Source organism: Triturus cristatus, chromosome 6 (genome assembly GCF_964204655.1).
Source record: "Triturus cristatus chromosome 6, aTriCri1.1, whole genome shotgun sequence".
In the NCBI taxonomy this organism is placed as follows: domain Eukaryota; kingdom Metazoa; phylum Chordata; class Amphibia; order Caudata; family Salamandridae; genus Triturus; species Triturus cristatus.
In genome coordinates, this window is record NC_140589.1 from 80,058,862 (window position 1) to 80,086,791 (window position 27,930).

At 46.0% G+C, this 27,930-nt stretch overlaps 1 protein-coding gene across 2 annotated transcripts in view; it reads right to left on the minus strand.

The window, feature by feature from the left end:
- The window catches only part of LOC146813792 (cap-specific mRNA (nucleoside-2'-O-)-methyltransferase 1-like), a 946,504-nt gene that overhangs the window by 123,651 nt on the left and 794,923 nt on the right, over positions 1 to 27,930 (minus strand). For both annotated transcript variants that reach the window (XM_085610255.1, XM_085610254.1), the window contains one exon: positions 19,431 to 19,499. In XM_085610255.1, the coding sequence (XP_085466381.1) occupies positions 19,431 to 19,499 (69 nt within the window). The remainder of the gene's footprint in view (positions 1 to 19,430; positions 19,500 to 27,930) is intronic.

Consider the following 27,930-nt stretch of genomic DNA (forward strand, 5'->3'; position numbering starts at 1 on the left):
TCAACGAATCCTTTCACGTCCGGTACCCTAGAGGGGGCTACGGGGGGTGCTACTAGCATTCCTTTTACGCCACCCCGAGTGAGTAAATTTTCTTTCCAAGAATCAGTACATGCACGTACGCCCAAACTTATAAATACCCGCATGCTTAAGGATCTTATGATAGATTGTAGATATGATCCGGTGCCCGGTAAAGAGGACGAAATGGTCCTGGCATCATTACGTGTTAGACGAGCTGCATCGTTTTTAGGGAGACTACCAGGAATGGCAATGCATTTAGATAGCATATATCATTTTGTCCAAACAGGAAAAGATCCTGAATGCATTAACAGAGCTATGGAATACCAGAAAGTAGAGATACAGGGAGAATTGTTAAGTTTTCTTGTAAATTGTGTGATCAGAAATCAAGACCGACCGGGGGTAGACCCGGAAATAATGCAAACTCTTACTAAATGGAGTCAGAATATATCAGACGGAAAACATGATAGACAAGGAAGTATAGTAGCCATGTGCCGAAAAATTAGGAAAGAAGTAGAACGTATACATGAAGAAAGATTGGAAACAGACGAGTTTGAGCAAGATGAAGCGTCCGAATCAGGGGATTCCGTAAGACAGCCAGACACCATAGCCTATGTAGGTAGAGGAAGGTCCTGTAATAATACTAGATGTTTTTCTGATCCAATACACTCTGTATGTCCAAACAATAGCAGAACTTATCCGACGCCTATAATAAACATGAAGTCTCCCGAACGTTTGTTCCAAGCCGCAGATAAAATACTCCGAGAACGAAGGGGTTACCACCTCCTCGATTCTATGGACGAACAAGAATTAGCTAGGTCAGCTGTTCATTGGATGGACAGTCCTGGAAAATATGGTGATGTGACAGTCGCACACACGTTTTTAAACCTCAGCCCAGATGAACAACGTTTAGCTGGAATCTATATGATTCAGCAACTTCTTATATTATATAAGAGCCAACATGCTGATCCTGGTCCCTTACCTGATATATTAACTGAACTACTTGCGGATAGGTGGAGAGGTTCTAGTAACAAGTTAATTAAAGAAATACTAATGTCACGTAAACAGTACGTTCTTTTTGTAAGCCCAGATCCTTTCTCGATCCCCAACAAAGAAGGAACACCGTACTACATGGATAGACAGAATCCCTTACGAGAAGTACACCCAATAAAAGGCGAAGACAGTCAGTTTCACCGTGTATTTGTATACACACCCATAACAAAAATCGAATTATTAGAAATGAAGAAAGTAGTACCCAGTCATGACAAAGACCCAGCGGGTTTTCACCGAGAAATTAAAGACATGTTACTGATGGGAGAGTACACCTATCCTGATATTATGACGATATTAAAGGTGCTAATGCCTGCTGGCATTTATGAAAAACTGAAAGAAAAAGAGTGGGAAGTGGGAGACCAAAAGATAGACTGGACAGCATTAGAAGCAGAAGAAAAGGCCCGAACTGCAGGTTCAGGACTCGGGGATAAAGTTAAAGCATTACCAGGTTTACTAGTACAGGTACTGCCACGTTTATTAACTACGAAAAAGGAAGATTGGGGTGCAATCACAGCCTGTAAACAAAAGCATGATGAAGACACAAGTGATTATTATGCCCGATTTGAAAAATGTTTTGGTATAAATAGTGGTATAAAAGCCAGCAGTGACTCATATCCACATTTATTTGTGACAAAATTAGTAGAAAATGCATTGCCTCCAGTGAAGAATAGAATATTGAAATTCGAGAGTACCTGGCAAAGTAACACTCCGTCACAAATGCTACAAATGTTACAATATCATCACAATAGAATTAGAGATGAACAAGAACACGAGCAAAGACGTATGAAGGATACTAAAATGAAAATGCTAGTTTCCCAGACAGTACCAGCGGATGGTCACAAAAAGGGTGTGACACATTCCGGAGATTCAGCAGTTCCTGTAAAAGGAACCTGCAATTACTGTAAGCAACTAGGCCATTATGTACACGATTGTCAAGTTCTGAAGCGTAATATAGCCATAGGTATTGCAAAAGAAAGACCACGACTAGTCAGACAGGATCAGAATGAACAAGGAGCTACGCAGCATGGATAGGCCATGACAGCTCAGCAACAGGCTATGCCAGCCTCACAACAGCCCATACAGTTTGTGCCAGCTGCACCACCGTTGCCTGCTGCTGCCACACAAACAACTACACGACAAATGTACCAGACCGCACAGTATGAATATCCTGAGTATCAACGTTACACATGAAACAGCCTAGAGAGGGAAGTTGACTTACCCCTTATTGAGATCCCAGTAGATCAAGAAGGACCTTATGTACATAGTGAATTATTAGGTCAAGACAGAAAATTTTTACTCGATACAGGGGCAAGTCGAACAACCATAAAACGTAGTGAAGTTCCAGGGGCACCCCTCTCAGGCTCTCAAAATGTTTCCCTTGGTTTTTCAGGAAAGCCTATTGTTTTTTTTTTTTTTTTTAAAAACCTTTATTTCGGTAGATGCACAATACACAGCGTCTGCCTACAACCCCTCGGGGCCGGCCGCTATGACATTGGAAAACATAGAACAACAACGTCAGGATAAGAAAAGGTTTAATTTTATGGTGTAGTCGAGTACGATGTAGTGAACATCGAGAGGAGTCGAAGCTAATCACTGACCAGGAGAGACATCACTGTTCACGGAGCACCCAGAAGGAGGCGTTATATAGGAAGGCATTGGCAAGGAAACAGGTGGCCACCATCCAGGAACTAAGAGCATACGATATACCACAGAATGATAAAACACAATAAACTCCCTACTAACGCTGAACCCCGACTCCGAAGAAACAAGGAAACATAAAAGAGAAAGAAACCAAAGAGGCAGCGAGAAAGAAAGAGAAAGAGGGCCATAGAGACAAAGAAGACATAGAACACATCCCATCCCCCCACCCTGCATACCAGCGGAAGGCCACGGCCCACCCCCCCCCAATAGGCATGCCTGTCGCCCCAAATGAACCCCAAGTAGGAAAGGGAGTCTGGAGAGTGGGAAATAACCTCCCAGTCTCCGACTCCCAGAGAAGGCAGGAGGAGGAATTTTCACATACTCCCGGTCACCACAGCCCCTTAAGCGTCCCCCACCCTGAATATCATCAGCACAACTGAAGTAGCAAGCAAGACGGCAGGTGGGGAGACTCCAGTCCAAATGTGCGAGTAAAGCAGACAATTAGCAATCCCGTCCTAGTCCCCGCCCGCCAATACGTACAGCAAACTAAAGGAAATCGCCCAGCCCCGGCCCGATCCTAAGCGGCCCCACAGCTCCACCCCCGCAAGAAACAGTAGCAAAGTACACATATGCGGCACAACCGATGCATAAACGGATATTCCAGTCCGGGTCATGCCAGGCGGTCAGGCAGGATCATCAAGGGTGGCAACTTCAACCCTGGCCTGAACGCGGAGACCCCACCAAACATGGCCGCCGCTGGGAGTGTACCTCAGGCAGAACAAAGGAGCAAGATGGCCGCTCCCGGCGACGATGACGCAGAGGGAGAAGAAGCGAGAGTTCCCAGTCATAGACCATCACCACCTCGACAGTGACAAACACAGTTTTCCCCACAGAGCGGCTCACACTCCGGCAATGTTGAGGCAGACATGGCAACACTTGCAGGGGCAGAGTCTCGGCTTGTAAAGTGGAAGGGAGCATTGTATCTGCAACTTTGTCCTTAAAAGAACCCTCGACACTGTAACCAGGGAGAGGACGTTCCACAGTATCCCCCTGTCGCCAATTTGTATCCGCCTCAAAGGGAATGAGAGGCCTTGGGGGGTCAGACAACCGCAATAGTTCCCTGGGTGGCATAGCGGCATCGATCTTCCGCTCCAGTCCCCGAGTGCGTTGGCACCATGTCGCCCGCAAGTCCCCCAGGGCTAGAAGGATATCAACATAGGTCAGGTCTGCTCCCTGCTTCAGCATGCCAACAATATGTAAGGGCGCCACCGGGACACCCTCCAGCTCGACAGTAGGCAGGGAAGCTTGCGTCAGGGACATGGCGGCTGCCGCCTTTCCGGCGAGGCAGACCGGCACCAGTACCAGTTTTGCCGTTAGCCCACCTCGGAGGGGTGAGGGCGACTCCACGGGATGGAGGAACAGTAGTTAAGGCAGGAGGGGTTACTGCTCGCTAGACGGGGCTCACACGATGGGAGAGCCCTCGGCTGTGTTGCAATGCGGGTGGTGGGCGCCCTCAAACGGATACTGCTCTGACCGCTGGTGGGAGGACAAAGGAAGATACGCCAGCCCGGACCCAATCGTACCGGAATTCTCTCCGTCGCGAAGAAGGCTCTGCCGGGCCGCCCACTCCACGTCCGGTCACATTACACCAGGCGCCGGTCCAGCCCCAGGTCGTCTCACCGTACGTGATAAGCGGTGTCCGGCGGCGGTGGTCGGGCCAGATTGCGTGGGCAAGGTCCAAAGTCGGCAAACTCTATGAATCCTCGACCAAAAAAGGCGGCGGGAACATCGGAGGAATGCGGAAAGTATCAGCGCATCCGTGGTTACATTTGCTCGCGCCGTAGGCAGGATTAAAGATCAGGATGTCGTGCAAACAGCAGACGGGCTGCGGAGCCGGGAGCTCAGACGTCCTGTCCGTCCGCCATCTTGGCTCCTCCCGAAAGCCTATTGTTAATGAAGTATCACAGCCACTTCCACTTACGATTGGTCCCTTGACACGAACTACTGATTTATTGCTTACCAAATCTTGTCCAGAAAACTTGTTAGGTATAAAGACATTGAAAGCCCTAGGGGCTATTATCTGTTGTTCTCCGGAAGGAGTAAGATTGTTTTTACGTGATTTTAAGGGTCACTATGTGTCCAGAGACATGGATTCCCGACTACAGACCTTACCCGCACATCTATGGGCACAAGGCCCTACTGATGTTGGTTGCATGAACATTACACCATATCGAGTCACATTAAAGGCAGGAGTGGTATTACCACGAATGCGACAATACAAGTTACCACAAGATGCTGTAGCGGCTTTACTGAAAATCATTGACGAGCTTGTTGCCCAAGGAGTGGTTGTGGAAACCGACTCCAATGTATGTAATTCACCGATCATTCCGATTCTTAAACGAACTGATCCAATGGCCCCGCCAGTATATCGATTAGTTATTGATCTGCGCGAATTAAACAAATGCATTGTGCCACAATTTCCTGTGGTCCCCGATATCTCATCATTATTGACAGCTATTGATTCACAAGCCACATTCTTTACAGTAATTGATCTCAAGAATGCCTTTTTCAGCGTCCCCATAGATCCGGAAAGCCAATACTTGTTCGGATTTAGTTTGAATGGACGAAGCTTTAAATTCACACGTGCTCCTCAAGGATTTACAGAAAGTCCCAGCATCTATAGCCAAGCACTGAAACGAGAACTTGACAGTATACACATGCCAGTTGACACTGCACTGCTTCAATACGTCGATGATCTGCTGATCACCGCCCGAAGCGAACCAGAATGTGAAAAAGCTTCACTGACAGTTTTACATTTTCTAGCCGACAAGGGGCACAAGGTGTCCCCTTCTAAGCTGCAATTCTGTGTCCAGCGAGTTATTTATCTTGGTCACTCGCTGTCCAAGGAGGGAAGGCAGCTTACACCTGATCGCATTCAGTTAATTGCAAACATGCCAACACCCAAGACACAAAAGGAAGTGCGGGCTTTCATAGGCCTCACTTCGTACTGTAGGCAGTGGATCCCTCAATATGCATTTCTAGCGAAACCACTCATTCAGTTGACAACACAGGAGGCAGCCACATCGACTGTCCTCCCTTGGACTCAGGAACACACACTAGCTTTTGAAAGCTTAAAGAAAGCTCTATGTCAAGCACCTGTTTTAGCGACACCATGTTATAACAAACATTTTACACTCTTTGTTACAGAACGTGAAGGTACTGCCTTGTCAGTGCTCACTCAGGAACAAGCAGGATCACGCAAGCCATGTGCTTATTTTTCCAGTACATTAGATCCCGTAGCTCAGGCTTTGCCTGCGTGCCTGAAATCAGTGGCAGCAACAGCTTTAGCAATCAGACAAAGTGATGCCATAGTGCTAGGGCATCCATTGACAGTACAAGTACCACACGCAGTAGAGGTTCTTGTGAACCGGACGCAAACACAACACTTGACCGTAGCTAGACTTACAGGGTATGAGTTGACATTGTTTCAGCCACACATAGAAATCAGACGTTGTAATACATTGAATCCTGCTACACTCTTACCCGTAATGGGAACAGACCCACTAGCTCATGATTGTGTTGAAGTTATTGAGATAAAGACGAAACCCAGACAAGACTTAACAGACGTTCCATTGTTAGACCCAGACCTGACGTTGTATGTAGATGGTTCATGCATGAGAACAAGTACAGGAAATTTAGTGGCCGCGTACGCAGTCACAACAGACACTGAGGTTATTGAAACAAACTGTATAGATACTTTGTCAGCCCAAGCAGCAGAGCTTATTGCTCTAACACAAGCCTGTATTCAAGCCACAAATAAGAAAGTTAACATATACACTGATTCACGTTATGCATTCGGAGTCGTACATGACTTCGGGGTGCTTTGGCGAGAGAGGGGTTATTTAACTTCTCATGGAACCCATATTCAGCACGGGTCCCTTATTCATGCTTTGTTAGACGCAATTCATTTACCGACTGCAATATCGATTATGAAATGCAAAGCACACACGAAGGTTACTGATATCATTTCTCAAGGCAATGATTTAGCTGACAGAACAGCTAAACAGACTGCTCAGACTCGCACATCTGACATGACAAAGCCAATAGTTCCGACACCAACACAGTGTATGACGATTAAGGATCCCGCACTTGACGTAATTGACATACAGACACATGCCACAGCAGAAGAAATAAAGAAATGGACTGAGCTAGGAGGGATCCAAACAGATCAGGGATGGATGACGAAGGAGAAATCTGTATGGTTCCTTCCTGATTCTATGGTCCAAGCCATTATAGCTACAATTCACAGTCCAGCACATTTAGGAGAGAAAGCTATGCTAGACAGCATTCAGCACATTTGGTTCAACAAACATCTACGAGCAGCAGCTAAACAAAAGGTCCGTACCTGTATGATATGTTGCCAGTTTAACCCAGGGAAGAGTGTTCCCGTAGAGCAGGGTGGATTTCAGCCTCCTGACCATCCTTTCGAAGTCCTTCAGATGGATTATATCCAAATGGAACGATGTCGAGGATTCAAATATGTTCTCGTAGTTGTCTGTGCTCTTTCCCGGTGGACTGAAGCATACCCAGTATCAGATTACACTGCCCCGACTACTGCCAAGCAGCTAGTTCGAGAATTCTTCCCACGGTATGGTTTACCACGTGTTGTATATTCAGATAACGGCCAGCCTTTCTCATCCGAATTGATGAAACATGTTTCACTCTTGCTAGGATATCAGTGGAAATTTCATTGTGTCCGACACCCCGAGGCAGCAGGTCTCGTGGAACGACATAATCAACTTTTGAAAATCAGATTGTCTAAAATATGTCAGGAAAAAGGTGTTGACTGGATAGTAGCCTTACCAGTTGCACTATTTTACATGAGAATGGTAGCACACTCTCGAACAGGGCTATCCCCTTATGAGGTGATCTTTGGCAGACCACCGAATATGTGGGGGACGCCTATACCTCGTAAAATAACTGATGTTGACTGTAATATGCTGACAGATTACCTGGCTTCCTTGATGTCTGCACTACAATCTTGTCGTTCACAGGTAGCCGCAGCTTTTCCTGACAACACTGAGGTGAAACCCCATGGCGTAATCCCAGGCGATTTCGTCCTCGTACGGAATTTCGACCGAAAGACTCAGCTGGAGCCCAGGTGGAAGACTCCTAAGTTAGTCCTGCTGACGACAAGGACAGCTGTGAAGATCGAGGGCAGGAAGGGCTGGGTCCATTCCAGCCACATCAAGAAATTTCATGGACTTCCTTCAGATATAAACAGTCCTCCCCGTGTGTCTTCCCCCATTGACTCAAAGCTACCTTTGGCTGAGGCCAGTAGCACCGAACTCTATAAACTGAAACTCAGATCCAGACCCAAACTGTCGGACGATTTGATTGTTTAAGTCCTCTCCAAGGTGAAGCGGTTGAATCTGTCCCCGACATGTATCCCTTAGGTCTGAATCATGAACAATCCAGATCAATATTGAAACGACATGCTTACTGTAAATTATTGCGTAGCCATTGTATTGTGACTTTATTAATTTGCAGAAGAAATAAAGAAATGGACTGAGCTAGGAGGGATCCAAACAGATCAGGGATGGATGACGAAGGAGAAATCTGTATGGTTCCTTCCTGATTCTATGGTCCAAGCCATTATAGCTACAATTCACAGTCCAGCACATTTAGGAGAGAAAGCTATGCTAGACAGCATTCAGCACATTTGGTTCAACAAACATCTACGAGCAGCAGCTAAACAAAAGGTCCGTACCTGTATGATATGTTGCCAGTTTAACCCAGGGAAGAGTGTTCCCGTAGAGCAGGGTGGATTTCAGCCTCCTGACCATCCTTTCGAAGTCCTTCAGATGGATTATATCCAAATGGAACGATGTCGAGGATTCAAATATGTTCTCGTAGTTGTCTGTGCTCTTTCCCGGTGGACTGAAGCATACCCAGTATCAGATTACACTGCCCCGACTACTGCCAAGCAGCTAGTTCGAGAATTCTTCCCACGGTATGGTTTACCACGTGTTGTATATTCAGATAACGGCCAGCCTTTCTCATCCGAATTGATGAAACATGTTTCACTCTTGCTAGGATATCAGTGGAAATTTCATTGTGTCCGACACCCCGAGGCAGCAGGTCTCGTGGAACGACATAATCAACTTTTGAAAATCAGATTGTCTAAAATATGTCAGGAAAAAGGTGTTGACTGGATAGTAGCCTTACCAGTTGCACTATTTTACATGAGAATGGTAGCACACTCTCGAACAGGGCTATCCCCTTATGAGGTGATCTTTGGCAGACCACCGAATATGTGGGGGACGCCTATACCTCGTAAAATAACTGATGTTGACTGTAATATGCTGACAGATTACCTGGCTTCCTTGATGTCTGCACTACAATCTTGTCGTTCACAGGTAGCCGCAGCTTTTCCTGACAACACTGAGGTGAAACCCCATGGCGTAATCCCAGGCGATTTCGTCCTCGTACGGAATTTCGACCGAAAGACTCAGCTGGAGCCCAGGTGGAAGACTCCTAAGTTAGTCCTGCTGACGACAAGGACAGCTGTGAAGATCGAGGGCAGGAAGGGCTGGGTCCATTCCAGCCACATCAAGAAATTTCATGGACTTCCTTCAGATATAAACAGTCCTCCCCGTGTGTCTTCCCCCATTGACTCAAAGCTACCTTTGGCTGAGGCCAGTAGCACCGAACTCTATAAACTGAAACTCAGATCCAGACCCAAACTGTCGGACGATTTGATTGTTTAAGTCCTCTCCAAGGTGAAGCGGTTGAATCTGTCCCCGACATGTATCCCTTAGGTCTGAATCATGAACAATCCAGATCAATATTGAAACGACATGCTTACTGTAAATTATTGCGTAGCCATTGTATTGTGACTTTATTAATTTTGTTTTTCTTGAGTTTTATAATAATCACTGCAAGTATATTGTTGCATATATATTATCCTGTTTCTAAACATGTTTTCAATGTAACTGATGAACATTCTTTTAGTGACCTACCCCCACATGAGTTGTCCTATAGACTTGCGCTGCGTAATAACACTTTCATTAGTATGTTACATCATTCCCATCAGACCAGTAATGCCACTAATTGTTGGGTGTGTGGCCGACTCCCTCCCTATCAGAATAACAAAGGAGTTCTGCCTTTCTTTCCACATCCGTTCACACATAATGGCTCTTGTGGAGCATGGTTCAGTTTAATCAATTCTATAGATTCAGATACAGCAGTTTATCAACACCATTGGATATGGGGAAATCTGAATATAGTGTTATACAAAGTCTGTTACCCTGACAAGGAGGGTCACCCCAGTAGAACAGGAACTGATTTAGAAAACGAAGTATATAGATTAGGTAATTTTACACCTAATCTCATGATTCTGAATGTCGAATCCGAAGTTGAGCTAATTTTGCCCACCATGTCAGTATTTCCAGTTAAGGGTGAATTATGTATAAGAAAAATTGGTTCCATACATATGGGCCATAGCAAATGCACTATTACAGTAGAATTTAGTGATGAAGGCAAATCTTCATTTAGAGCTTCACGCCACTCCTACTTCATATGTGGTCAGACTGCATACATGGGTCTACCTCCAGACTGGGATGGTACCTGTTACATAGCATTCCTTTTGCCACCTGTTTTCTTAGCTCCTCCTGATTATTATCGAAATGTTCATTTAGTACACAATAGAGAGCGAAGGGATCTCCCAGTTGTTGATTATACTGAGACAGCATGGGACAAATATGTAGATTTCAATAAAGGTATCTTTCCCTATATAGGTACAATTTCAAATAGTAAGCTGATACGTAGACTAACCAAGACTCTTGAAGCCGTAGTGAATGAGACTATAGCCGCCCTAGGCAATCTGACAGAGGAACAATCAGTGATGAGAATTGTTGTTCTTCAAAATCGGCTTGTCCTTGACGTCATCTTGGCCGATAGGGGCGGAGCTTGTAGGGTCATCGGATCCAGCTGCTGCGTATTCATACCAGAAAATTCGCTATCTGTATATAAAGCTATAACACGCCTTCATAAGATTGTGAGCCAGATACACGAGAATCCAGGCACTTGGACTTGGTCCGGGTGGTTTTGGAGTGTGATATCAGCCTGGGGATGGAGAGTTCTATCCTTCCTAGGTATTGGCCTTCTTATACTATTCAGTTGCTGCTTATGCCTGCAATGTGGACCAGCGATTTGTGGTCTGTGTGCCACATCGTGTATTCCACATCAAGGTTTTCGCTCAAGATCACGGAAGAAGAAAGAAGAAGAAATGATGCTCCATGAACAAATCGATGGATTAATGAAGATTGATGTTTCTTGACGGGCAAGTAGGGGACAAGGAGGGAATGTGGAAATGTGGATTTTCCTGATCAGTTATGTCCCCTATCTTGGACCCCAACGGTTCTATATGCATGTTACAAGTACATGTAAGTTCCCTCCAGTTCCAGTTTCGAAGACGCAAACACATGTGCGTCCACCGTCAACATGTCCTCTGTCAGATCCGCCATTAATGGGCTGGATATTTGATCCCTAAGTATGAAAGGCCACCGACTTTATATGGCTAAGTTACTCCATTTTTACAGTTCAGGCGAAGTAGGCCCGATTCTGCCATTGAATTCTTTCCCTGCTCTCTGCCTCTGACAAGCGTCAGCTTGAGCTCGCATCTGTATCCATGAACTTTGTCCTATTTCCTGTGCAGCTAACGGTGCCTGCCTCGGCCAGTTTCGCCCGCTTGCCAAGAAGCTGTATTTCACCTTCGAATTATCTACTTTGCTCTTCAGCCGATGCATTCCTGTCTAGTAGTTTAGGTAAACATTTCCTTTAGCTTCCGAGCAAGGGGCTTGGCTTCTCTGTCCTCATGCAAGTAATTCATAGCTCAGTTGCCATGGAAAGTTTTCTGCCTCTTGCACCGCATATAGACACTTAGACGCTTGTGCACGCACACACAGTCAGTATAGAATAGATTTTGCCCGAGAGTCCTTCTTTGTGGATAACATAGTTCTTTAAACATAGGATGTTAGATATGATTTGGGATTAGGTTGACTTGACCCCCCAGACTTCTCGTCTCCACATGTAGAGCTAAATGTCAAGTCCCCTTCACCCCCTAGTTGCACGTCAATTACACGTCATGCTGCTGCGCGCGCATCTCTGCCAAGTATTATCTTATAGATCCACCTATGCATGAAATTATAACCAATCATGTTTCTTTTTACTCCTTGTTACGCCTAGTTTCGGTTACGTATTCACAATGTCGTTTCTCTTATCAATTGTTACGCCTTCTACATTTGTTTCATTGTAATGTATGTTCTATAAAAGCAATTTCCTGTCAATAAAATATCGTACTTCACTTCCTGAACCTTCATGGTGACGGAACCTGAAGGCCGCCACTCGAGTCGGCCATTTTGGAATAAAGTCCATTCAGAAACCTCTTATACCACGGATTCTGCCTCTTATTATTCTGAGCTATTTTGTTTAAGATCCAGTATGAAATTCAGTCCCGGTAATATTTTATTTACCACAACAGTCAAAGCTGTGTTTCATCAAAGAAACACGAAGAGCAACTACCATGCGGTGCTGAGGAGGCAAAACAGGAGGGATGATGCCAACAGTTGGTGTTTTATATGTCCCAATTTAATCACATCCTGGAAAGGCGGGGTCACATCAGAGCTTTGTGGCACCACTTTACACCACTGAAGAGCTAATTTTGTGAAAAAAAGTTTCCTGATTCAGCTTGGCACTTGGAGTATATTAATGAAGTGGAAAATCAGACAAAATAAACATCCATCTGACGCAGTAGATAAAGCAACAACCAATAGATCTTAGATGAGAACAGATGCAACTCTTTACTTTGAGACAAGTGACAGAAAATAAGGTTGCTGGTTGAGCCAGTGGTACATACCGTGTCAGCAAGGTGGTTTGCCCAAGCTACATATGGGACAACATGCTAGAAATACGACCCCTAAGACAAATGATAATGGACATGAAACAGAGCACATGGATTCCAGAACCATAAGGAGCATCAGAGAAGCTGAAGCTACCACAAAATGGAAATGGATAAAAAAGTACATCTACCATGTGTTGCAAGGATACATTGTGTCATGTATTGAGGCAACTATACTTATTAAAAATGCCTGACACAATATTTATCTGTGGAGTGCCTTTGCTTTTCTTGTGGAAAGCACTCTAGACCCTCACAGGTCCTCTCTTACACTTCTACTTTGTCAAGCCCACCAAATTCAACTACTAAGATGACAAGCAGTTAGGTGCAGCTAAGCAGGCTTGTGTTGGAAAACAGAGCAGTGCAGCTTTCTAAGCAAAGAAGGACTGGGTTGGAATCTATACACAGTTTGTCCACGGAGTCTAAATGTTTGTGGACCACAACTCAACTGCCTATTGGAAACCATATCTGTTCTTCTACTGTTCACATGTACAATCTGAAAATAGGTCCAACATAAAATGCAGAGCTGTATTACATCTAGAACACAATTCTGATTTAAAGTGCATGAAGAGTTTTTAAAAGGAAACATTCCTCTCTCACAAAGGGAATACATAGGTTAGAAGTGCGTAAAGGTGTGGCCTGGGGACAACCATATCTTGATACGTTGTGATGGAGGAAACTTCTTTGTTCAGTCAGAAGCCTAGGATCTGCAGTACGCAGAGTGTTGAATGTATATGCACCTACATAAAAAAGTAATCCGAGAGTGTGAGACGAGCTACTAAGAGCAATAATGTCCTTTGCAGAGTGAGCAGGCAACTTAACAGTGAGGTGGACACACATCAACCTTCTTGCTAATTGATTGTTTTGCTCTATATGAAACATCACAGGGATCAGTGTCTAGCTACTAGTGGACAACCCCTTTCACAACTGCAGGGCAAGACCTTGTTGCATCTGAATGAAAATGGTGCTCCAGTTCATTGGCACGTAACAAAAGAAGGATGGTCGTCGGGTCCTCTTTTTCTCAAATATGTTTTGCCACTATGAGTTTCATAAATATTTTTTATTGCCTCTTCAGAAGCAAGCCAAAATGTACTTGCCTCATGCATGCGGCTTCAGAAAGCATTCTGGAGAACTCTTAGTGAATTTAAAAGACGGGCAGAAATAAGATCATACTCAGCCCCGCACCCACTGAGATAGAATCTCTTGCTTCTGATTATTGCAAATTCAGACCACAAAGACCAGGTGAAAATCTGGCAACAATTCAAGAGACCTGTTCGGTCTAATAAGTGGCAGATTTTGTGATAGTACAACTAGTAGGAATGGTATGAACATGATTCCATGCTGGTAGAGTGTGTACTTTCTTTCACAACAGACAATGGTACCTTCAAGAGCTTTTAGTGACACCAAGACCTTTTATGGTTCGGTAACCACTTTGCTAAAGTGCAAGTCTTTATTGAGTTTGCCAAATATTGCCGCTCCTTCAAAAACATGTATTGTTGTAGTCTGCATCTCTGGACACAAGAAGAACGAGGAAAGTCAACTCTGGTACTTTAAATACTTCAAGTAACATGTACCTATTTACAAATGCTTAAGACATTTAATAGTAACCTAACACAGAACACCTTGGCACTGGGCCTTGGAGGAAAATACCATGAATACTAATTTCAATGCACAGAGCATCCTTGTCCTACTAATCTGGAACATGTTGATGGATGTTGAACAGCTCTGTATCAAGTCCATCTAGTGACAGAAAATGATTTGTTTGATGCTTTAAGAGACAAGTAAATTAACCTAATTTTATGTCTACCAAAGTATTGTTGCTTAAACTGCAATTGTTTATTAGAATTTTAGAAGTACCCAGAAAGGAAGTGTGTGTTTTTCTCTTTGAAGGAGACACTGAATAAGTTGTTGGCATTCTTGGCATATAGTTAGGGGGCTAGACTATTTTTTGTCTGGGTGAAATACACACACCCAGTAGGACAGTTCCAGCCAAACCTGGTTTCCAAGTAAATGAAGCACACTTAAAGGGAAGTGCACATGAAATTCATTGGTTTTCCTATAAATTTAAGACTAACTTTGCAGCTCCAATGTGAAGTCTGATTCAGGGATTTTACATGACCTGAAACAGTTATCAAATTGTATCCCAAACAAGCCCTACAAGAAGCTGCCACCATTGGCTTTAACACACGGAGTAACCCCTTTATTGTACCCTTTGATCAGTGTATACAATATTGATCTACAGCCAATTCACAGTGTAAATACAGAAACCCATTCAGAAAAGAAATGTTAATGCCATATATTGTCCTTATGTTACTGAGCACATTACTTTAAAAATAAAAAAAGTCCTTCAATTTTACTTTAAAATTACTGGGAATATTTGGCATTTACATATATCATAATTACATATATGCTGCCTGAACTAGATGTTTTTCCCACATCATCATTAAAGAGCAAGCCTGGTCTATTTAACTTTGCTACTCACTGATAGTCACAAAGGTTGTATCAACTTAATTCCATTCTAGGAATGAGTTTCCCTTGCAGACATGTTCCATTGGCTGAGACTAGACACATCAGTTCCAGAAGTATCTCAACCACTTTGGTACAGTCTACGATCCTGGAGTTAACTCGTTTCAAAGGTGTGGCATGGCCGCAACAGTAAGTACCAGTTTCCCAATTGCAGTAGGTTGAGAAGGGATTTCATGTCCCATCACTGCTACCTCTCCATGAACTTGGTTTTAGCTGCTCATGAGAAACAAGCATCCAGCATTGTCTACTCAAGGTGGAATTCTGTGGTACCAGTCAATTTGCAACACACAAATGCTCCCCTGCTCGGAGACCAGATGAACAGTAACAAGCCTCTCAATGCCCTGCATTCAGAGCCCTGGTAGCTCCATTAACTGGACCCCGGCACTTTAACTGCTGACTTGTCTGAGTGAGGACTGTGAAACCATAATTATGTCACTTACCCACTAAGCATCTGTTCTTGGCATGTAGAGCTGTAGATTCACATGCTTTACATACTCCTGCCATCTAGTGTTGGGTCCAGATGTTTGCATGTTGTTTTTCTTCGAAGAAGTGGTTCCAGTCACGAGGTAAGGTGACTCCTCCTTTCAGTGATAGTGCGCTTGGGCATCGACTCTATTGTTAGATTGTTTTCCCGCAAGTGGGTGAGAATGGAGTAAGTGTGTGTAGTAAAGAGATGTCCATGCATATACAACGTAAATAATGAGAACTGCAACAACTACAGGTGTCCAGGGAGGTGGGAGGGTGCATGTGAATCTACAGCTCTACATTCAGATGCTTACTGGGTAAGTGACAATATCCGTTTGAGCCATGTGTGCTGTAGGTACACATGCTTTGCATAGACTATATAGCAGTATTGTTCCAAAGCGGTGGCTAACCAGTAGATGTTGCAGTTGTCTGGAAAAAGTGTCTTTAGCACTGCTTTTCCTATATTGACGTGCTAATGCATCCACACAATAGTGTGGTGTATACAATGTTGCTGCCTTACAAATGCGAGCTGTAGGAATGTTACCTAAACAGGCCATAGATGACCCTATTTTGCGAGTGGAATGCGCCCTAGGGGCTATAGATAAAGTACTTTTAGCTTTTGCTTAGTAAGTTTGAATGCATTGAACAATCCATCTTGAAATGCCAGATTTAGAGATAGGATTGCCCTTAATGGGTATCGCAAATGCAATAAACAGTTGCTTTGTTTTACGAAAATCTTTTGTCCTTTCGATATAATACAATAATGCTCAACTGACATCAAGTGTGTGAAGAGCTTTTTCAGCTACACGATCAGGTTGAGGAAAGAACACAGGTAACTCAACTGATTGGTTAAGATGTAAGGCAGAAACTACTTAGGGGATGAAATTTGGGTTGGTGCGAAGAACTACCCTATCTTTATGAAGTTGAAAGAAGGGTTCTTCTAAGGTTAATGCCTGAAGCTCACCAACTCTCCTTAATGAAGTGATTGCAATGAGGAAAGCAACCTTCCATTCAAGGAACTGTAAAGGACAACTGTGCAATGACTCAAAGAGTGGACGCATGAGTATTGTGAGTATAATGTTGAGATTCCATACCAGTGCCAGAGGTATTCTGGGTGGCATTACTCTTTTTAAGCCTTCCATAAAGGTTTAATCACAGGGACTTTGAACAAAGATACATTCTGTCTATTTTGCAAATATGCAGCCACTGCGCTTGAGAACAATACCGTCGACGGTAGAGTGGATTGTGCAACAAGGGGAACCCGAAGAACGGTTTTGAATCAGAGTGCACCAATACACGTTCGAATCCGAAGGGGGTAAAAAACAATCTAACAATGGAGTCAATGCCCATGTGCACTATCACCGAAAGGAGGAGTCATACCTTGTGACTGGAAAGACTTCTTCAAAGAAAAACAACTTACAAACATCCGGACCCAAAACTAGATGGCAGGAGTATGAAAAGCGTATGTATCTACAGCACACATACCTCGAACATGTATATATTATGCTGCCAGGCATCTTTTTCGATTGACTGTTAAGTGTAATGAAACCACAGAAGGCAGGCAGAGGCGTATCATTCTCGGGGAAGGCTGGGGCTATTGGGCTATAGACGCTCATGTTATCCTAATCTGTAGAAACTAATAGTATAAGCACTACAAACTCTTTGAAGTTGTATCGTGGCTCCAGAAACTTTGGTATTTTGTGTCTAATTCATTCTGCTTCTCTAAATATTGCTCCATATCGTTTAAAAGTATAGCTATCAATGATCAGTGATGTGTATTCAGTGTTATTCTTTCAAGTCATTCATCACCTACTGAGGAAAGCCTTGGCTACTCAAACACACTACTATTTGCAGAGCCAAAATCCAAAAGCAACTGGCCATGGAACCCCTTACGGCCTGGATGAGGGTAGACGCACAGCTGCGAGGCTTCGAGCGGGCGCCTGATCTTTCCGACCATATAGCGCTCTATGCGGATGATGTTCTCTTTTTCCTCACTGATCTTAACCGGACCGGGCCGCGTCTTCTTAGTATTATGCAGATCTTTGGGGAAACTTCTGGTCTATATATGAATCAAGGTAAATCCTTTCTGTGGCCATTGCGGGGTCGAGACATACTTGGTGATTGGTCGCGGGAGGTAGTTTTAGTTCCAGGTGGCTTTAAGTACCTGGGAGTGCATCTCTCCTAGTCTCAGGCTTTGTCGTGGAGTAGGAACCTTGCCCTGCTGTGGACGCAGGAGGGAGACCAGACACGTGTATGGTCTCACCTACCCCTGTCTCTCTGTGGTAGGTCCACTATTTTTAAAATTATTTCCTTGCCGCGTCTCCTTTATCAGATGCAGAACCATCCATATCCTATCAACCCTTGTGCTTTCATCAATTAAATGCTATCCTCGCCCGGTTCATGTGGGGGGGGGGGGGGGTTGTGCTACGCGGGTAGCCCTGAGGAGCTGCGTCCAATCTACATACTCCGGTGGAGTCGCCACCCCGGATGTCCATGCTTACTATATGGCTTCTCTTATACTCGTCCTCAATGACTGGTGACTTATTGCGTCTCCACACTGCCTGCGCTGTAATACTATAGAGGGCACTTTTCTGCATACTGTATAGGCCTGCCTAGTGCTGGCCGGATTCTGGAAGGGGGTTTTCGCATGCCTGTCTGAGGTCCTGGGGTGGATTATTGCCTCCTCACCGATGTTGGCTCTCCTACACATTACGGAAGATATCGGCAGAAACAGATACAAATGCCATCTCCTATTCCTGGGCCTAACACTAGCTAAGAGAGACATTGCTCAGGCTTGGAAAGCTGAGGCACCACCGGCGCTTAAAGTATGGAAGAAGGGCCTGGATTTCTGTATGGGTTGGAGCTCCAGGTCTTCAAGGCAAGGGGGTGTCCCCGGAAACATTATAAAATCTGGAAAAGGTGGGCGGACTATAGGGGAATATATCTGGAGCCTCCTCCCCCTCCAATAGGTGTTAGTGAATCACTATCATGATGCTGGCTCGTTGGTACATTTATAGTACTTAAAATTTCTATGAACGTGGATGGCAACATAAATTCCTGAACCTAGGTTTCGTATGTCAGTTATGGAGAACTAGTGTGGAACAGTTGTTTTTTGCTTTTTCCTTCCCCTTTTTCTCTTCTTTTATGTGCTCCATTTATACTACAATGTATTCCACCTTCCTTTTTCTTTTTCTGTGGAATTCATTTGTCATAATTTCTGGAAATGTTGATATATATATTTGTTGCTATATTTGCTGGAAATGGGTGGCTTATATGGCCCATTTCTCATATTGGATGTCATGAATAAAAATTTGTTTTGAAGAAAAAAAAAAAATCCAAAAGTCATATCTGGCACTCAGTGGGCAGTGCAATTTAACCCAAAGCCCTGTGACAGAAGTCGGGAATAGCAACAGTACCTAGACTTGGAAAAAAACCTGATACATTGCAGAGTGTCCTTGAGAGAAATACAGAACTTTAAACATTTGATTTTAAATTCTACGAACTAGACAATTGAAAAATGTTCCATAAACATATAAACAATTCTAAATCACCCTGAATTAGAATGCTCAGAGAGACAGCTGCATATGCCGTGTACATTTTTGTAAGGGAAAGCATTGAAAATGGTAATGAGATGTATAACTAACAGAATGAAGTAGACCATTCTTTTTTACCAGTGACAACCACAGGTTTGAGGCCACAGACTTACAATAAGTCCCATCTTCTCTGTAGTCATCAGCATACAATTTGGAAATATAACATGCAAAGCACTCACCGAATTGGATTCATGTCAGGCCTGCTTGGTTTTGAGATTGCTTTTACAAATTTCTCTGCCATTTGAATCCTAAAAGAAACAAAAGAAACCGTTACAACACAAATACCTTAAATAGCATGCACCAGCCTCCACTGTCTTTAAGTATTTCACTGTTAAATGACTCCACATTGTCCTTACCATGAATAATCAGTTTGATTTCATTATTTATTCCTTTTTTTTTTCTTAAGTTTTCAAAAACCTTTATTTACTGCTTCAACACAGTCATGGTACACTTATTACATACAATCAGAGCATTTTACACATCTGGCGAGTCCCAAAGCACAATAGACATATGAGCATTCCAACACAATAGTAACAAGTAACCTGTATAGCACGGCCGACATGATGGGAATGAAAGAAAATCACTAGAGATAGTGAGAGCCCTGTGAGGAAAAAGACAGTCCCGGCCAGAAGGGGGAAATGTTCCACGAGGGGGGCAGTCACTGACCGGCGGCCGCCGCGGGCAGAGTGCCGGCGGGGAGAACGGGAGAGGCAGCTCCGCTCGACTGGGGTCGGGAGTGGAGGTATGTCACAAGGAGCCCCCATATGTCAGGTGGACGTGACCTTGCAGGCATCAGGTTCCAGAACTCGGATAAAAGGGTCTGACATCTTGAAGCGTCTTCAAGCCAATAGGTGAACTTGGGCGCCGGTCTGCGACCCAAACACATAGCCACCCTGCGCCTCGCGAGGACTAGTAACATTGCAGTCAATAGGCGAGAGGCGTCCGGACAAAATTTAAAGCCCAACAGGCACAACGGAGGGTTGGGGGCAACCCGAGTGGAGGTTATCTCAGAGATGGCAGCACGTACAATTGACGTTAGGTATGAGTCCCACTTTGTGCAACTGGACGGGGGAGCGATATAGCCTGTGTAAGTATTTGAAATGTATAAGATGGAGACAATAGTTAGGAGACAGTTTCTTAGTCTGGTTACAGCAGTAAAGCCAGTCAGCTTGGGGAAGGTCCACACCTAGTTCCGCGCCCCATGCCACCCATGCACGCTCGGTAGATATGGAGGAGGTCGACAGCGTGAGGGCGTATAGTTTAGTTACCAGCTTTCGGGGAGTAGGGAATGTGTATATAAAGTCAAGAGCGAGCAGCGAGGGCAGAGGTTGGGGAAAAATTGGGTGAAGCTCCCTACAGATAGCTAGGAGCTGGTAAAAAAGCAAAGTATCCATCGGACCAGAGGAGACAGGGAGAGGATAAAACGTATCCCCGGGGTAAAGATCTGCCAATGTCGTTAGACCCAGGCGGGTGGCATGTTTAGACATGCCAGTTGGTTGCAAAGGAGGAATGGCAGGATGACGCACAATCGGCACGTGGTTAGCCGAAAGCGTGGAAACGTTGGAAATATGGCACAGCCCCAACCAGGCCCAGCGCAGTGTTTCGACCGTGTCAACCTCACCCCGTGGGCGGCTAGCTGGCGCGAACAAGGCGGTAGACAGAGGCGAGGGGGTCGCAAGGTCGGCTTCGACAGCAACGTGCAGCTGATATGGAGTGGGGTGAGCCCAGAAATGTAAGAAACTAGCGGTGTAGAGTTGCGAGTAATAGTCTGTAAAACGGGCCTTGGTTTCATCTGGGGAGGTGGTCCTGGAGGGGCCGCCAAACCGAAGAGCTGTGATATACGATGCGGCAAGAGGGGGGCATAAGAGGTTAGCCAGGGTCTTACCCAGCCGGTTGCCGTCCCCGAAGTGACGCGCCCGGACCTCTCTGCCAAGGAAGGAGAGTTCCCTGTTGGCCTCCTCGGCAAATTCAGTATGTTTAACACGTAAATTCGCGAGGGTCTCCGGCCGAGAGTGTGCCTCATGCTCAGCGTCGAGAGCCTTAATTTCGGATTCCAATTTGTCCAACGAGGAGCGGATGGAGCGAAGGACCCCAGCTTGTTTCGAGATACATTCACCACGTATCACTGTCTTAAAACCTTCCCACATGGTAGATGCGGAGTCCACGGAGCCAACATTTAGGTCGAAGTAGTTGGTAATCGCTGTTTGGATCTCGTCACAGAAAACGGCATCTCGGAGGGCGTTCGGTGGGGAGCCGCCATGTGAAAGCACGCCGTGAGGAGTCAGGATAGCTGAGGCAGAGCTGGATTGGCGCATGATCGGAAAAGGTACGTGCCAGATGAGTCGCGGAGGAAAGCCATGTGAGGACATCAGAAGAGGCAACCCAGAGTTCAATACAGGACCAGCAGCCACGAGAACCAGTGACGCAAGTACCCTCGTGGGCCTCGGGCCGGAAGTGACGCCAGACATCGTGCAGCGAGTGGTCAGTGAGTATGAACTGTAATAGAGCGGCGTAGCGGGGGTGGGAAGAGTGGGGGCCAAAGCGGTCCAAAGCTGCAAAATGCGTGACATTAAAATCACCCCCCCAAAGAATGGCAGCCGGTCCCAGAGAAGAAATTAGATGCCAGATATGAGAGAAGAAATCAGGGTCGTCCGAGTTAGGTCAGTACACAGCTGCAACCGTCGTGGGTTGGGAGAATAGGGTGCCGTGCAAAATAACATAATGTCCGTCAGGGTCTGTGAGTGCCTGAGTGGTGTACCACAGGAGCCCTCTTCTGATCAAAATGGACACACCCATGGAATAGGTGGAATAAAAAGATGAATGCGTTTTGCCCCAGTAACGTGACTGTAGTCTGGAGGAGGTTGCAGGTAGCAGATGAGTTTTGTGCAGAAGGCAGATGTCGACCTTGTGCCGGTGAAGGTGTGAGTTGATGAGCCTGGCTTTACGGTGATCGTTGAGACCACGAATATTCCAGGTCCAACAGATGGTGTCAGTCATGGTGTTGGGAGCTGGTAGGAAGAGTGTAATGCAGTGCGAGGGACTTGGGAGCGGGACAAGCCAACCAGTGTGCCCGGGCGGGCCGAGCCTGATAGAAAGAGGAGCTGGGCAGGCAAGTGAAATGCATACTGGAACCACCAGCGATCTGCGGCTGTGGACAACCAGATCTAGGGAACTTCCACCAGGTAGCAAACAGCACTGTGGGGGGGACTAACATACCTCAGGGTGAAGAGGATGCTGTGTACCGTCAGACTGTCCCAGAAGGGCCCAGTGGTGTGGTGATGCATACTAGCAGTAATAGGAAAAAGCGAGAACAGAAACATGCAAAACACTGAAGCAATAAAAAACCCAACACAAACCCCCACTCCCACCCAACACAACCCCCCAAACAAAGTGCAATCCGAAACCCTGTGTCTGGTCAAGCAACAACAGAGCGAGTGCAGTCAGGAACTTTCTCCAGAAACCACCCCCCACCCTGCCAACCCACCCCCCCCGAACCCAAAAAACATTACCAGAAAGGCCACCAACCCACTACCCACACCAACCCCCCAATCAGGCTGAGATCCCACCCCTACCCGCCCCAGGAACCCACAACTAGGAAAAAAGGAGGCAACATTAGGAAAGGGAATTATCCTGTGAGGGCATGACAGAGTTCGGCGTACTTCCCTGCAGAGAAGCAGGGTGGCCAAGCTGAAATAACGACAGACCACATTTGAGAAAGAACATGCAGGAAAGTCACCGCTCTATTCAGTCATTGTCGCTGAGGCGATCGGAGGTGACAGGCTGAGACCCAGATGGCGATGAACGGGCCGACTTGTCAAGCTTCTTAGCAAATGCGAGGGCGTCATTAGGATCAGGGAATACAAAAGTTTGTGCGCCCTGCCGGACTCTCAGCTTAGCCAGCTAGACCAGTGAATAGGAGACCTTGTGTTTCTGTAGGATCCGCTTTGCAGGGAGGAATTCACGACGGGCAGCCTGGACAGTGGGGGTATAGTCTGGGTGAAATGACAGAGAATTTCCTTGGTGGTTGAGTTTGCCCAAGTCGCGAGCGGCCCGAAGAATGGCGTCTCGGTCTCTAAAATTTAGGATTTTTGCAATAATGGGACGAGGGGGCAATCCGGGGCCTGGGCGTGGGCAAAGGGAGCGGAGTGCGCGTTCGACGATGAAAATTGAGGAGAGAACGGCACTGAAGAGTTCTTTGACTAATTGCTCCAAAAAGTCCTCCATGCTGGAAATATTGGTGGACTCCGGCACGCCCGTTATACAGAGGTTCCTCCGACGAGAGCGCGCCTCTAAGTCCTCATTTTTGTTCCGGATGACCTCCAGGATTTTATCCATCTGCAGCAGTTTCTGATGGTCCTGGGTGGCGGAATCCTCGATGTCAGAGACCCTGGACTCGACATGGAGGAGGCGAGTGTCGTGAGAGTTCACACGGCCTTTACCAAGTCCAGACGAGCAGAGAGTTGGTCCAGTTGGGCCGCGATTCCAGTGACCGTCAATTTTACATCGAGCAGGATGGCCTTCAGGTTGTCATCACGGGCCGGAGGCGCATCCATGGTGGTCGCACTATCACCACCATCCGAACCAGCACCATCCTGGCGAGTCGTTCTGCGCTGGTGAAAGGCGATTTTGGGCTGCTTAGGGTCCGTCCTCCCCATGATGGTCAATCCAGTCCGCAGACCAGGTGAACTTCAGGCGCAGGGGTCCCCAGGCTGAAGCAAGACCGGCCGGTGTAGAGGCGCAGGCTCCGGGTCAGAAGACGGTGGGATGTAAGGACCAGGGCCGGCGCGGCCCAGCAGCAGAGGTAGCACCAGGAGCTGACGGCAGAGGGAGAGCAGCGGACGTAGAGCAGGCAAAGCTGGTAGGCCTCATGCCCAGCCCCAAGCCAGGGACAGGCACGCAGGGCCGAGAACAGCGCCGAACCACAGACAAGGTGCTCCGAAGTAGAGCGGGAGGCGTTCGACGATGAAAACTGAGGAGAGAACGGCACTGAAGAGTTCTTTGACTGAGTGGGGATTCAGACTGGATCATATACATAGTTGGATGAACTGGAAGGGGGCCACGACTTTTTCATGCAATGTGCACCTATGACAAGTACATAATAATCCTATCACCATTTTTATCTATGTATTGGAACTCCTGGAAGATAGGCTGCTGACCAGAAGTAGTTGTTGCTTAACATCCACACCCACAATTCGACGAAAAGCTTGTATAAATGGGAAAACATGTTGGTACTAATCCTTACATAATGTGAACTCATCTTCAGCTGCATCAATAGTAGAAAAGTGTCTTTAATTTTGAAATGTTATAGGCAGAGATTAGTCTTCTATAGCATGAAGTGAAGAAGCCTTCCTGCATATATGCACTATAGAAAATGATTAAGCTTCAATCATTTTTTATTATAAAGACGTTTGCTTAAATTGAACCGTCAATAAACAACTAATTTTCCAACTGCAATACAAGAAGGAATATGCTACTTACCAGTATGCATCTGTTCTTGGCATGTAGAGCTGCAGATCTACACACTTTGCATAGATCGCCATCTGGTGTTGGGCCCGGATGTTTGCAGTTTGTTTTTCCTCTTGGAAGGTCTTTGGAAGTCACGAGGTCGGTGACTCCTCCCTTGGTTCGTATTGCGCATGGGCTTCGGCTCCATCCTCAGATTGTTTTTCGCCAACAGGGAAAGATGGAGCGTAGTAATAATAGTGAAGAAACCCATGTGTGTTGTATCTAAATAAGATAGACTGGAACAGATACAGGCAGCCGGGGAGGCGTGTGTATATCTGCAGCTCTACAAGCCAAGAACAGATGCATACTGGTAAGTAGCATATTCCGTTCGAGGCATATGAGCTGCAGATTACACACTTTGCATAGACTATATAGCAGTTCCCAACCTTAGCGGCGACCACAGGCATCTGTTGCAGTGGTTTGAAATAGTGTTTTTAGTACAGCCTGGCCCACACTAGCTTGTTGCTTGGTTTGCACATCTACACAGTAATGTTTAGTGAAAGTGTGCGGTGTTGACCATGTAGCTGCCTTGCAGATATCATCTAATGGGATGGTCCCTAGAAAAGCCATAGAAGCCCCTATCTTTCTTGTAGAGTGGACTTTAGTGGGAACAGATAGCGTGTGTTTTGCTTTGTGGTAGCAAATCTGTATGCATTTTACAATCCACCTAGCTATCCCTGATTTAGAGATGGGGTTGCCTTTATGAGATGGAGAGAAAGAGACAAATAGTTGCTTTGCCTTTCTGAAAGGTTGTGTTCTCTGAATATAGTAAAGCAAGGCCCTTTTAACATCCAGTGTGTGTAGAGCCCTTTCTGCAACAGTTTGAGGTAGCGAGAAGAAAACCGGTAACTCTACCGATTGGTTTAGATGAAAGGGTGAGATGACTTTGGGTAGGAATTTTGGGTTGGTACGGAGGACAACCTTGTTCGGGTGCATTTGGAGAAAAGGTTCTTGTATAGTAAGTGCTTGTATCTCACTGACCCTTCGAAGGGAGGTGATGGCTACAAGGAAAGCTGGTTTCCGTGTGAGGAATTGCAGTTCGCATTTATGCAAAGGTTCGAAAGGCGGTCCCATTAGCCTTTTGAGAACTATATTTAAGTTCCACACAGGTGAGGGTGGCACTCAGGGGGGAATTATTCGTTTTAGGCCTTCCATGAAGGCTTTAATGGCAGGCACTCTGAAAAGTGATAGGTGCTGTCTGTTTTGTAGGTAAGCGGCAATTGCTGCGAGGTGTAGCCGAATGGATGTATATGCTAGGTTACATTTTTGTAGATGGAGTAAGTAGCATATGATATGCTGTATGGATGTATCTAGAGGGTTGATTGTGTTGTTATGGCAATAAACAACAAATCTTTTCCACTTGGCAGCGTAGCAGGCTCTAGTGGTAGGGCGTCTAGCTTCTCTGATAACGTTCATACAGTCGGGGGGAAGGTTAAGGAGCCAGATCGCAAGGTTGAGCTGAGCTGGGTCCGGGTGTCTGATCTCTCCATGGTTCTGGGTTAGGAGGCATGGTGAGAGAGGTGCAACTTTTGGTGTGGCACTACCGAAAGTTCCAGCAGCGTGGTGTACCACGGTTGTCTGGCCCATGTTGGAGCTACTAGAATCAGTGTGAGGGAGTGCTGTTGTAGCTTTCGCACCACTAATGGAATTAGTAGAAGAGGTGGAAAGGCGTACGCAAATTTGCCTGACCAGTTCATCCATATCGCATTGCCTTTGGACAATGGGTGTGGGTATCTGGCGGCGCAGCTTGGGCATTTTTTGCTTTCGTGGGTGGCGAATAGGTCTATCTGTGGATGCCCCCACATCTGAAAGAACGGGTGAAGAACCTTCGGGTGAAGTTCCCACTCGTGGATCTGCTGCGTCTGTCTCCTGAGCAGATCTGCCATGGTGTTTTGGACTCCTGGAACATGCGGGGCTAGGAGAAAAATTTTGTGTGGAATTGCCCATCTCCATATGCTCTGTGCTAGTTGAGAGAGTTGTGGAGAGTGTGTGCCGCCTTGTTTTTGGATGTAGTACATGGCGGTCATGTTGTCTGTGCGAATAAGGACTGCCTTGCCTGAAATCTGTGTGTGAAAGGATTTTAGGGCTAGAAACATTGCCAGTAACTCCAGATGATTGATGTGGAGTAACTTTTGTTGCGGCGTCCATGTGCCCTGCACTGTGAGGTGTAGAAGATGAGCTCCCCAGCCGGATAGCGATGCGTCTGTTGTCAGGATTATTTGTGGAACCGGGTCCAGGAACGGTCGACCTTTGGAAAGATTTGTGGTATTCCACCACTGCAGAGAGCGATGGGTGCGACCGTCTACCAACACCAGATCTGTCAGTTGCCTCTGGGCCTGGTTCCATTGGCGCGCTAAGCACTCTTGGAGTGGACGCATCTGGAGTCTTGCATGAGGCACTATGAAAATGCAAGAGGCTATCATCCCTATCAGTTGCATAAACACTCTTGCTGGGAGGGAGTGTTGAAGCATGAATTTTTGACGCAAAGCCTGAATGCTTGCAATCCTGGCCGGATTGGGGTAGGCTATGGCTTTTGAGGTATCTATGGTGGCACCGAGGTATTGCTTTATGTGGGATGGTGTTAGCTGGGACTTTTGGTGGTTCACCGTGAAGCCTAGTTGGTGAAGTAGTTGGATTGTAGTGGCGGTGTGGTGTACACATTGGTTGTAGGACGCGGCTTTTATATCAGCCAGTCGTCCAAATATGGGAAGACGTGAATGTGCTGTCTTCTGAGATGTGCCGCCACTACCGCTATGCACTTGGTGAATACCCTTGGTGCTGTTGTGACCCCGAATGGGAGCACCTTGAACTGGTAGTGTTGCCCGTCCACTACAAATCTGAGGTACTCTCTGTGGGCATGGTGTACCGGAATGTAAAAGTATGCGTCTTTCAAGTCCAGTGTGGTGAGAAAGTCGTTCTGGGAGAGGAGCGGAAGTACCTGCTGAAGTGTTACCATGTGAAAATGGTCCGAATGTATGTATGTGTTTAGAGGCCGGAGATCTAAGATAGGTCGTAGAGTCTCGTCTCTTTTTGGTATCAGAAAATATAGGGAGTAGACCCCTACGTTTTGCTGATCGGGGGGGACCTGTTCTATTGCCTCTTTTTGTAGGAGGGAGATTACCTCCTGTTTTAGTAACGTGGAATGTTCTTGTGACATTGGGCGTTGCCTGGGTG